This window comes from Ambystoma mexicanum, chromosome 1p (assembly GCF_040938575.1).
Source record: "Ambystoma mexicanum isolate Mex_15411 chromosome 1p, UKY_AmexF1_1, whole genome shotgun sequence".
Lineage (NCBI taxonomy): Eukaryota > Metazoa > Chordata > Amphibia > Caudata > Ambystomatidae > Ambystoma > Ambystoma mexicanum.
The window spans coordinates 1,174,000,164-1,174,013,540 of NC_090921.1; the positions used below are offsets into that span (position 1 = coordinate 1,174,000,164).

Sequence of the window (13,377 nt, forward strand, 5' to 3'; positions counted from 1 at the left end):
GGTGGCCATGAAGCCCCTTTGGATGAAGACGTTTCTGTAGAATGTAGCTTTATAGAATTGCTGCCTCAATCCATCTGGCAATCATCGCTTTGGAGGCAGAGGAACCTTTATTTGTGCCTCCAAATGAGACAAATAAATAGGGGGGGTGGGAGGGGTGCGGATTTTGTAAATTCCCTAGTCATGTCCAGGTCAACTTCAGGGACCTTGCGAAGTCAAGGCATGAAGGACTAAGATTCTGAGTTTGAATTCTGAAAAAAAATACCAGAAGACAAATCTCCTGGTTGATGTGGCATTCAGACATTATTTTAGGAAGAAATGACGGGCGACTGCCCAGCACTACCTTGTCGTAATGAAAAGATGTAAAAAACTTGCAGCTAGAGGCTTTCTCGCATATTCCTCTGACTGAGGTAATTGCTACCAGGAACGCTGTCTTCCAGGATACCCACATGATGTCAGTGAAGGCTATTGGCTCAAATGGTTTGTGGCACAACACTGTTATGACCAAGTTTAGATCCCAGTTGGGGTGTGGAGGCTTGACAGTTGGAAAACGGCAGCAAAGACCACCAAAGTGCCATGTTAATGATTGATTTTAAATAGGCGCCAAGCACTGACAAATATGTTTTGCAAGTCTCTGGTTTAATGCCTGAAGAGGCCAGATCAGAAACGAAAGAGGACATCTAGTGAAGCAGTTCAAAATGTGCTTCCCAAGGGACCAGTGACAGAATTTTAGCCACTTGCTTTTGTACTGTGTCCTGGTGGAATCCTTGCAAGGGGCTTGTAGAATTTGCATGTTGTCACCCAAGAGCCCAAGATGGCCTAGAGACCCGACCTCCGGTACCAGACTGCCAAGTTCAGAGATTGTGGGGAGGGATGATGAATCTTCCCCCACCTCCATCAACAGTAAGTCCTGGCAAAATGGTAGAGATATTGGGGTCTCTGTGGCCAGGTTCACCAGATATGAGAACCAGAGCTTGGTTGGCCGCCATAATGCAACCATTATGAGTTCACACCAGTCCGCTTCCTGGAATTTCTGCGGCGCCTGATGCACTAGTGGAACAGGAGGGAAGACATTAGCTGCCATTCCATCTCATGGAATCTCCAGAGCATCCCTGAGAGAATCCTCTCCCTGTCCTCCCCCGGACGCATACACAGGGCAGTGGCTGGAGGCAAAAAAGGTCCTATTTATGGGATCCCACCAGTGAAACAGGTTTTCCACCACGCGTGGGTGGAGTTGACACTCATGGTTGGATTCCGCTAGATGGCTCAGCTGACCCACTTGTTTTTGAAACTACAGGTAGGTGAACTGCCTGTAGCCACACACACTGGCCAACAGTCCATTTACAAGGTTAGACCAATAAAGGAGTGTTTTTGTTCCTCCGTAGTTTGTTAATGTACAACATTGAGATAGAATTTTCTGTGCTTATTGATACGGTCTTACCCTGAATCTTGGGGAGAAAGGCCTTCAACACCAACTTCAGTTCCAGGTAATTGATATTCTGGGTGCGGTCCTCTCCTGGCCACAGGTTGAAGATTATTTAGAGTTGCACCCCAACCCAGGAGTGAAGTCTGTAGTGATCACCACCTAGGCGGAATGGTTGTGGAAAGGAACCCATTGAATTTGATTTTGAGGATTAGACCACCATAGTAAATTGTGGATCAAGACTCCGGGGACCTGAACCAGTTGCAACTGCAAATCTGATTCTTGTGACCAATGAGAGCCTCCGGGTTAGCTGTCTTCTTTATATTTTTAACCCGGCTAGAGGAGCAGCTTGAATGCAAGATGCCATCAATTCCACTAGTCTCTGGAACCACCACACAGTGGTGCTGTCGGAGAAGAGAAATAGGCAACAGGTGCTCTGGATGTCCATTCTCTCCATGCTAGGGAAGACTGTGGCTAGTCGGGGGAAGCCTATGAAAATCAAATGCAGAGGTGACGTCAAGGTCGACTTCTTCCAGTTCACCGACAGACCTAGGTCATGAAGTAAATGGAGGAAGAGCTGTGCCTCTCGTCTCCGGTGATGGTCCCCTTACTAACCCAGGTATGGGTAGACATGGACTCCCTGGAGATGTAGGAAAGAGCTACTGCTGTCATCTTCATGAAAACTCTGGGTGTGGAATTGAGGCCAAATGGAAGGACTTGGTACTGGAAAGGAGACTGCCCCAATGAAGCTCAGAAACTACCAATGCAGGTGTCTGAAGGATATGAAGGTACGCATCCTTCATATCTACCGCACAGATCCAATACCCTCTTGTGTAAGGATCTGTGCGGAGGTAATCTACAAACTTCTGATGGGGAAGAAAAAGATTGAAATCCGCCAAGTCCAGTATGGTTCGATTTTGGCACTGAAGAGACGGGAGTAAAAAACCTGTCCAGCTTAGGCAACTTGTCACCTCCTCCATAGCCATTATCTCCATAAGTCTCCATAAATTGAGATTTCCAGGGAGACCCAACCTGATTTAGAGGAAGGAGGAAAGGTGGGAAAAGAAAGGGCAGAGGAAGACTGAACCCCTACTGGCTACTGACAACACTCAGGATTTTGAGGTTCTGGTCCTCCAGGCATCCATATGTAGGGCGTCTCCCTCCAACCGGAGTACCATGGGATCGAGCCAGACCATCACTTTGAAGTATTGTCAGTGGAAGAGCTTGCTGAGGAGGCCTGGCAGGAGAAAACTCCTCTTGCAGTGGATTTCTGCTGTTTTTTCTTTTGGGTGCTGGGCAACCTGTCCTGCATCCTCGCATTTTGTTCCTGAAAACCCCTAAAGCCAGAGTAGCATCTGGATTGTGAATCAGCTCTCAATGTTTGATTGTTTGGCCGATGTTGGTTTCATCTGTGCAGATGGGGATTTTGCTGAGTGCGCTCACTTTATTTTTAGTTCGTATTGTAGTGCTGTGGAAAAGATCTTGTCTGTCGTATGGAAGGTCCAGCACTTTGTCTTGCACCTTTTTTGTAAATTTGGTGGCATGAAGCCATGCCAGTCTACACACATTCATGCCAATGTTAATCCCTCTCCCCCAGCTCAAGTGTCTACGTGGTGTGCTGCTGCTTCAAAAACATCTTGTGCAACTATTGACAATTGTTGCATTTGGCATGCCACCTTTGAATTGGTCTACATTCTCAGGTGGAATGAAGCTTTCAAACGTGAGATCTTTCCAAAGCATTTTCTTTGCTGCCACTATGAGTGCTGTTGTGTTAGCTTGTCTCGGCTGTATGCAGAGTGTACGAATACTTTTTTGCCAAGGGCTTCTAGCACGCAATCTTTGCTCTGCACTTGTGAAGCAGCGGAATATATTGAGGGCCTGGAAACATGATAGCTGCCACCACCACTGATGGAGGGCAGGATGATGAGACTTCCTCAGGCTGAAGTAGCCTGTACCGTAAGTCTGTTCACCTGCTGGTGGGCATTATCGCATGAGGCTGATCCCAGACTTTCCTTGCCTCAGCTAGGATGTCTTTTTGAAGCCCCATTCCAGTTTTCCCCCCAACATCTTCATGGACTGAACTTGCAAGCTCTCCTTCCTTTGAAGGGGGAAGTCTCAGGGACAGGAATTTCGAGGAATCCCATTCGATCCATGAGCATGTCATGAAAGGCTCTTGCCGATAATGGGATTTCCTCTCCCTCCTCAGCTGAACCAGGATCATCAGGGTCCTTAAGGTCTGCTGCTGGAGCAGGATCCTGGTCAGGAGTAATTGGTGGAGCCTATGGAGCTTGCGGCAGTGATGAGATATCCTTTTAAGCGTTCCTTCATCGGCTTAGAGTGCATGAATGCCTGGAACCTAGAAAAAGAAATCTGGTGTGACCTGTACTGTTAAGGTACAGGCCTCTGAGGTGGAATAGGCCTGGATTACGACTCTAGGCTGCCAAGTTGATCTAGACAACCACGGAGCTGCGCAATATAGCAGGGGAGAGGTGACAGGACAGAGGCATCGTTGGTGGTCTGGACATCTAAGAAAGGGACGACCACTGCACGCTAGGAGTGAAAGGATCACAGCCTAAAGGAGCTTTGGGTGAATCTCAGAAGGGATCCCTTCCCAAGTACGCACTTGGTGTGGATCTGGGACGATCTTTTATTTATATAGCACGCAAGTAGCCCATGGGTATTGAGGCGCTGTTACTTGCAAGAGCTTAGTTACAGGAATAGAGGCATTCAGTGGTACATTATGAATTCCAAAAGGCATATAGCTGATATTTTGGTTGGTACAGTTAGTCATTACAATACAGTTTATGCATTAGGAACATATGATATGTATTCAACTGGTGCAAGGCATCTTATGTGAATAAGATGGTTTTAATGGTTTTCCGGAAGGCGCTGAGGTAGGCCTCCCCTCGGATTGTGGGAGGTAGGGCGTTCCAGGGAGTGGATGCGAGATATGGGAAGCTGGATCTGCCTGCTCTGGCTTTTTTATTGTGGAGCATCCCGTAGATATCACAGGGGGGGTGGCTGCGACACCCGAGGGAGCAGGCTCCATTTTGGTCACCATAGTTTGAGGACAGATGAATGTGTGTGGCTGAGACACAACTGAAGAGGCTACATTCGACTAGGCCCTTCTCCTCAGGTCTTGGGCCACTGCTCTTTATGTTCCATACCTTGGTCCTTTGTTTTTCAGCCATGTGGTGGTAGTTAAGTCAATCTGTCTCCTTTCCACCCTTTTCACTAGCCTTTTTAGAGGAGATTACCAAGTTAGAAAGCAATCACTGGATGGCTCACTGCTGGCTTATGCTGAACTCTGCAATAACTGAAGTCTTTTTTCTTTCAACTTCCAGTTCCATTCTTTCCCTTCCTGGATCTTCTCACCAGACCTTCGTGCACCCTCTCCCAAAACGTTCAACTTTAATGTCTTCCTATAGCAACTTCCAACTGCAAAAATGTAAGACTACCATCATCTCTGCTGTTTATATTAGCCAGCTCAACATAAAACTGTTAATCAACATACCACCTCCTCATAAAATATTGCTTGTCGCAAGCACTATACAGATGCAATTCTCCTTGCATAAAACTAACCCTGGCAGCAACATACATTCCTGACCACATATTGTACAATAAAAGCTACACAAACAGTAATGGGCCAAACACTTTAGATTCCTACTTCTAAATGTACACCACAAGATAAAAAAGGAAAGGTTACTCAGAAAATGAATCCTTCCCTTACTAAAACTCCATTCTCCACCCTTGTGCACTGCAAACTCTACTCTTCTCTATACAAATTCCCCACCTTCAATGCCCAGACTCTAGAACCTACCCAGATCCTCCCCACGTTCTACGAACACCATGCTGGTTGACTCTCCATGCACACTGCCCACTTTTCATGTTCCTTCTACAAAGTTGTCGGTGTTCTTGCTCCTCAGTACCTGTCCGACTGTATCTCAGTCTACTCACCATATATTTTTCCTTAGCTCAACCTCTGAGCTGAACACCCCCCCCCCCCTTAACCCTGCCCCACTCAACAGGCCTTTTATAGCTTCTGCCATTACTCGCGCCCTACAGCATTGGAACCAGCTGCCCATCACCATCAAAGACAGCCCAACTGTGGATCACTTGGGTTAAATTTCACCTGCTGGCCAAACAGGGAGATTCCCCCCCCCCCCTTGCCATTCTTCTGAGTCAATGTTTAGGATCTTTTGTTTCTCAAGTGTGTTCCAACGCTGCACACTTTCAATTTATTCATTGTCACACTGTTGCACCTCTAACATCTTCGGGTCTAAATCTGTTAAACTCTCCCATTAGTTTGAGAATGTAACCCTTTTTCTTGATAAACATCATTCCCTTTCCTATATCTTGTTGCATGAGCACTTCCTTCAGGTTTGAAATCCTTTGTCTGTTCCTTAGAACTGGTAGGAGAGCTCCCCGTCGTGCTCAGGTTCATCCCGGTGTAGGTTTTTATGCAGTCTTGAAACTCCTGCACAGTTCTTAGTGGTAGAATGAGGTTACTTCATTAAAGCAATTTCCACTTTGTGAGTCTATATCCCCCCTGGAGTACTTGCTCATTCAGCATGTGATAAGTAGTTAGAGCATTTCTGCAATACTTCGGTTCTCCTCTCGCCAAAGCCCCTTCCCACCCTACCCCCCCCCTCCCCAGAGTGTAGCCAATGGTAAAAACATAGGCCATAAGGACGTTAACAAGGAGCCAGCAAATGGGGAGGATGCTGAAAGCCAGATCCAGTTCTCAGGGAAGGTCCGGAGATGCAAAAACCCAGACCACCTACCTTCGAATGCTGGTGGAGAAGAACTCCGATTCCCTTGGAGAGAAAAGGCTGCCACTGCCTACAGGTGAGCTGGGCAATACAGCCCTGGGCTCCTGGAAGTAGGAAGATCAGAGGCACTTCCCTCCTGGAAGGCTTCGAATTAACAAGCGGAGTGCTGCAAACATGGACAGGATCGGGGCCGAGAGGTGGCTAGGCATTATATCCTTAAAACCATGTGAGAACCAACAAGCAGCTTGGCACTACAGTAGATCGCTGTGATTGTGCTGAAGCAGGCTGACCGCTTAAACCAGGTCTGTGTTGAAAGTAGACCTTAGGGGAACCAGCCTCCCTTTCAAAGAATGAACCCCAACACCTTTAAAGTTTGCTCATCCAAACACCTTTAAATTTAGATAATTCCATTGTAGGAAGACAAGCCCATAGAAGTGTACCCACCCTCTGACCAAGATTGGAAATCCATCTAGTGTCAAATGTTCTGTCCATCTGCCACAAGTAGAAGACAGAGCTCATTTAAGCTGCAAATCACCTGGTTCCAAACACTCGGAAGTTGCGCTTACCTGCAAAGGGAAGGCGCTTTTCACAATCATCATGTACTGTTTTTGGAGGTTTCCCAGTGGCAGTCGTAACATCCATGTTTAACAGTTTTTAAAACATTTGCTCAATATTGGAGTACATGCTTCTAGATGGTCCAAGTATAGTAACCTCATAGTACTTTGTGCTTCATAATGCATTTAGTGAATAGTGAAAAACACAGTAAAATATTAACAAGTTATTCATGCTATAAAGGAAGTAGACAACACATTGAGAAAAACAAAGTAACCATAAGCATATTGATTATTCGTAGTCACACGACTCAATCTATTTATCTGTAGCAGGCATTTAATGCATTGTAGACTCCGCTATTCATCGGCTCAGCTGCGCAGGGTAGTAACAGTTTTCTTCAGCATCTGAAAACAATATCTTTGCCTGTGAAGGAGGTTTGGCATGTTGTCCCCTTACAAAGCAGAAGCCCAGAGTTGGATGCTCAGAAGTCTTATTGTGGGGACAAGAGCAGAGGCTTTGCAACATAACGGCGGCAATGTTCATTGTAGACAAATCATGCGTGAGAATTGTGTCGATGTTTTTTATTAAGTCAAAATATTACGTTTCAGAAAAGCGAATTATATGCACATGACAAAGTATCTCATTTTTGTGTTGCAAAACGATTAAATCATTTTTTGACGACTAAAAAATAAAAAGGTAGAGAATGTGTAGTTATTTAGGGACACAGATGCAGCCAAAACTCACTAGAAAGCTTCAAGGAAAACGAGCAGCCTGGTCACATGGTTGCCACCCTGCAAATGGATACTAAAAAAAGGCAGGGCTAAAAAAGGGAAAAAAATAAATAAAAAATAAAAATCTAAGCCTTTCGGGGATAGCTTAAACAGAGATTGGCAAAGGGGAGCATGTGACCAGAGGCCCAAGTGGGAGCCGGGTTGAGTGTTGGAAGGGCGGATGCGGGGAAGCCGGGGGGAGGGGGGGCGGGCGGCAGGGGGAATATGGAGGGGGGCGGTGTGCGCTATAAAAGGCCATCCAGGACAGAGGAGATTCAAAGTTGTTCAGGGAAAATCTAATGGAGCGGTGGTGGATCAAGAGACCAGGCGGAGGATGCATAGTGCAGTGCCAAGGAGATGGTCAGTGTTCTGACAGAGTGCAGGAAAGGTATTGTGTGTAGGAGATAGTGGTACCATGTTTGTGCAGTGTAGGGCGGCGCAAAAGATGAGTTAAAGAAATGAGAGCGCTAGGAGATGAGGGATGTGTGAGAGAAGGAAAAGTAGCAGTAGGGAGGGAGGACAGGCCTGGTGTAAATTCTGGAGACAGGAGCAGGTAGTGCAAGAGGAGAGAAGGGAAGGGAAGAGGTGCAGGTAGTGTGAGATGGAATCGTACAAAAATGTCGACCTAGGAATTGAGAAAGCTGAAAATGCAGACTTTTTTTATTGAAAATGTGATATATTCTGTGAATGGGGAAGGACGTACTTTTGATAAAATATGGAAGGCCTTTTTGGATAAGGGTTAGTTAGTCGTTGGAGCTTCCTGTGTAGAGTTTACCTGTATTCAGATAACTAGACATGCATGTTTCAATTTACTCATTATAATGTTCATGTCTTTTGCTTCTTGGTTTGTTGCTATGCCAATGTTTTCTAGAAGGTTGTTTTCAGGTCAATGTTATGAATTGCTATTGCTTTTTGACTTTTGCATCACACCTTTTCTGCCCCCTTTTATTGATTTATATAATAATAATATATATATCTATATCTATCTATATCTATATCTATATCTATAATATATTTTTTTAATGAATTTTATTATTAATTTTTTTTCTCAATATATTTTTCATTATTATTGTATGGATAATTGTCTATTGTATCTGTTACACTGATTTCTTCTGTTAATATTTAATCAATTGGTTTAAAAAAAAATATGAAAATGCAGACTTTTTTACACCCCCCTTACACCACATATATATGTGGGGGGTTTAGAGTATAATATTAATATGGAGTGCGGGGGTTCCCCCCACATATATATGTGGTGTAAAGGGTAAAAATAAATTAAAAAAGTCGCCATTTTCGACCGTCGCAATAATCCCATAAATCCGTGTGAACAAGAGACTGGAAGATAAATTCCTCATTACATCAGGAAGTTCAAAAGACAAGTAGTATCAGTATCTTTAGAAAGTTCCAGAAGATTATGCATAAAAAGGCCACTGCCTTTAGGTTTCCCTGTAAAGATTAGAACGCCAGATAGGAGGGGTTAACTTGCTTTAAAGTACATAAGAGAGATTCTGAGGTTTAGGGATGCTCGAGTAAGGTTTGAAGTGGCCGTTGATGAGGACAACAGCTAACGGGACCCTTTTAGTTTCTACCATTGCAGTCTTCCCAAACCAGCTCTTTAAAATACTTTAACAACAACACAATAGCTCTATTAACTTGGTCTATGGATTTCTGAAGCCATCTCCGACACATCCAACAGAGTAATAAAAGAAACCAGAATAAAATTGGGCTTGTTGATCATATGAAAGTGGAAAACCAGGAGCCTGCTGCATAGATCTATCTTTCAAATTGAGAAAATCGTTTCCTCCAGTTCATTTCCATCCAACCACAAAAGATGGACACAGGAGCGCTATTGTTTTGCTATTGGGTAGGTTCTCGACTATCCCGGAGCATGCAATCAGCCACTCTTCTGAATCCAACATCTGAAAAGTCACTCTGGGAAGTTTGATAAAGGAATCTGACAGGGCCATCGGCATGACCCCCGACTAGGAGAGAAAATCTGGTATGGGGAAGCCGAGGGAACCCTGCCCCCGTTCCCCCCCCCAGTGTGCATGGTGCATTGTTTGCGTATTGGTACCTCTTTTCTATTTCACAATTCAAACAGCCTCGGACTTGGCCAGGTCTCGCCCCCTTCATGTGGTTCCTGGAAGTCAACACCATCCAAAATAACTACAAGCACCACAATACACCTGGGTCCAACAGACAAGACCTGGGGCTGGTACAGAAGGAATGAATGCTTATCCAAATGGAAATGTACTAGGTTCATCCAGTTCGTGAGCTGAATGTGAGACCTCTTGGGAGGATAGCTCAGGGGCAACATGATCGCCTTGGAAGCAAGACAACATGGAGCAACACCGTTTCGATCCCCAGGTCCACGCTTAGAAACCTCTGGGTATTAAGCGCATTATAAATGACCTATCATATCACACGCCTATTACAGAAAGCCCAAGCATGCTCATGCTGAAGGGAGCATGGATGGCAAAGTTTGAACCAGCAGAGCGCTGCACACCCACCCCAACCCCCCCCAAAATCGATCAAGGACATTAACTTACGGGAGCCAGGACGGGAACAGAGAGCCAACTATGGAGACCACTGCATGGTAGGCTGGAGGAAAATGGAAACGAGAAAGGGAGCAGGGCTCGGAGAACCAAGCTACTCCAGGACGGATTCAACCATCTCCAGTCAAGTCAGCCCCGGTACCAGGGCAAAGGGACTAGTCATTCTGGGCGGACAGTGCATGTTTGAAAGAAAAATAAAGAAAAAAAAAAGGGGGGTGGGGAGAAATTCTACTTTCTCTGGAAGCAAGTCTAATTCAGATTTAGAATGAAGGGGGTGTAAACACCGCCCACCACAGTGCGCAGTGCTGGCTACATGAGGAAGAGCAGAATGGGAGATCCACTTCCGCAGCAGGGAAGCGGGATCCCTGGTTGAGCTTCTGAACATTGCGCTGGGTTCATTCATGACGCAGTTGGCATTCCAGCCGAGTAGACCACGGCTGCATTAACCTGCAGTCCAGTAGCAGCGGCCCACTCCTCCTCAATAGAACAAACATGGCTTAAGTTAAAGCCATTAAGCAGAAGGGCAATAGCAAGTTTGACAAATTAAAAATACTGCAGCAAAATGCGGAGCCTTTCCTCATTAATAAACCCTACAGCTCACTGGATGGGGTGCAACACTACCTGCAGTGTCATAACTGCCACCACAAACCGGACATGTTGCTTTCCTAATCAGATGAAGAATTGTGGGCACTGCAGATAAAGCATGGGGAGTAAGCCGCCCAGGGCAAACCGCTGTGGCATAACCTGGCCCAGCACACATGCATCCATGCTGCTGCTCGCAAGCCTTCGGTTGTCCTCTGCGTAGACGTTCAGACGTTTGCACGCCTGCAGGGTGCAATCTTAAGTCTAGAGCAGGCCTCACCTAGCTACGCCTCCACTCGTCCCCCAAGCCTTACCTGGCTTAGTTACCCCTCCTCATGCCCCTGCAGTACAGAGGCTCGGCTGCAAGGACTTCCAGTCTGGGAAGTCTATGTTAATAATCAGACTTTGGCTAACTGGAAACCATTATTAAACCTACAATAAATAACATACCCTGCAGAAGACTTTACAGCCAAACCAGCATACCTTAAATCTGCATGGGGTACTGTACATCCAAACACTGCGTGGGGGAGGGAGGATAGTACACAGAACCTTAGAATGCTGTCGCAGCTCATTGGGAAAAGTGTTCCACCCAGTCACCTGGCTGAAACAGTAAAAGCACTGCAAAAGTGAAGCTGTGACAGGCCACCATGTTACACCCCTTTGCCTGCCATTTCCCCATGCATGCTCCTCACCTGAAAGCAGTGACCACGGACTGATTGAAGTACCCCTTCAGGTCCTGGGCGCCCATGTAAGTGGAGTTCAGCTAGGAAACAAAACCGGGAATGAGAAGACAGGAGGAGCAACAATGCGAGTGCAGCGAAGACAAGCTAGGCCCCGACAGCACAATTAAAAATAGCAAATAGTTAGGTTAAAAAAAATTCAAGTTAAACACTTCATCAAAGCAACTGCTGAACACCCCGTTCCAAAAATAAAGCATTGGCAACGCCAATAGTTTTTGCATGGTGTCTTCTTTGTACTAGGCCATTTTGTTAAAGGGCCTTCACACGATCGGTTAGCCTCCTTTGGTTAAATACATTTCATACCAGCGGGTGAATTGCAAAGCCTGCAGCTATGACAGCCTGGTACACGGGCTCAGACAAAGCCTTTGATGCCTGTACCAACGGGTATTGCATTGCCAATGCCAGATGGTAATACCCAGAGCCATAAACAAAGTCCAACAGAACGGCGTAAGCCATAATGAACCATTTACTCCATGGCCAAAAAGATGGACCATGCCACACAGCTCTAGAATACAGGCATACATGGAATTAGACCAAGTGAACCCACATGTTTCCTTCCTCTGTCAAAAAGAGAGGAACACGTCTTAAAAAGAGAAGAGTATGGCACCTCTTAGTGACAGGAAACCGTAATTTACCGCAGGAAGGGGTTTGAGGGGGTAGAGTCTTCCTACCTTTGAAGACATGGTGCCTTGGCCTACAAAGAACCTTCATTTACATCTTGAAAGCAGTCAACTGAACCTCCAGGGTATACACGCATTTCGCCGAACGAAATTTCATCGTGGGACATTTCATCGCCAAAAACCCTTTTTTTAAAAAAAAAAAAATTGTGGGGGGGGGGTTTTTGTTGGGGTATGATTATTAAAGTGGGGGTTCTTGTGGGGGGGGACCCCCCCCCCCACCCCCCCAGAAATAAAAAATAAAAACAGGGTTTTTGGCGATGACTGTTCTGGCGATGAAATGTCCCACGATGAAAAAATTTCGTTCGGCGAAATAACGTAGAACCCAATCCAGAAATGGTTAGTTTGGAGCAGGAATTAATAGGGTGATGTATGCATTTGTGTGTGTTTCTTTGAGTCGATGGCATGCTTTGCCATGTGCCTGCCCTAAGCTATAGTCTCAAGTGCGGTCCCGTTTGGTAGTGCTACACTCAGTGAGGTGTGGTATTCTACACTTCTGTTACGCCAAGCTACATTTTCAAATCTGTAGAAACAGGTTGTGTAAGGTCTTGTTCTGTTGGACTCAATGTGTTTTTACCAAATCTAAACACAGGTTAACTAGAAGAGTTGTAGGTACCCATGAACTCCTTTGTTTGGGGGGCTGGGAGGGGAGAACATGATGTCTATATCCTTGTATACTAGCTGGTTAGGTCATGATAAATTAAGTTGAGGTTTCATTGTAATGGTTTGCTTTACACAAATCCGATTTAGAAGTGCCTTTGAAGTAGCTGTTAGGCAGCCGGTAGAACCCCATGAACATTCAAACAAAACAAAAAGGCCTCTATTAGCAGGACACAAACTGCAATGCAGGAGGAGAGGGCTATGCAAATTCCGGATTATGTAAATTAACTTCCAGACGAAGGATTACTGCCACAAAAAACAACATAATTCCCAGAAAGGCTCTAGCAGGATTCAGGAACCTCCAGGAATGCTGGAGCAAGCATTCTACTTGCAAGGAAGCCATGGGTGAAATACCCTCATTTAAATGTGCCCATATTTCCTTCCAGCTTCCCCACCACCCCCCACCCCAACTATTTGGACTGGGCTTTTGCGGCATAGATGGCAAAGCCCTTCTACCTACTTCCCTGTCTGTCTTCTTGGGCATGGCTTCACAAGCCTTGGCTCACCATGAGAGGAGAACATTCCAGCCATACACCTTGGTATCACGAACGCCTCATCAGGCGTCTCTTCCTTCTGCTCTGCACGCGGTAGAATGACAAAGTAACTCACTGTAGGGACTACCTTATTTTTAGTTGATAGTCCCCTTTCC

The 13,377-nt window shown here is 45.7% G+C and overlaps 1 protein-coding gene across 2 annotated transcripts in view; it reads right to left on the reverse strand.

Moving 5' to 3' along the window:
* Positions 1–13,377, reverse strand: part of LOC138451027 (suppressor of tumorigenicity 14 protein homolog) — a 338,794-nt gene that overhangs the window by 140,807 nt on the left and 184,610 nt on the right. For both annotated transcript variants that reach the window (XM_069604879.1, XM_069604880.1), the window contains exon 4: positions 11,344–11,414. In XM_069604879.1, the coding sequence (XP_069460980.1) occupies positions 11,344–11,414 (71 nt within the window). The remainder of the gene's footprint in view (positions 1–11,343; positions 11,415–13,377) is intronic.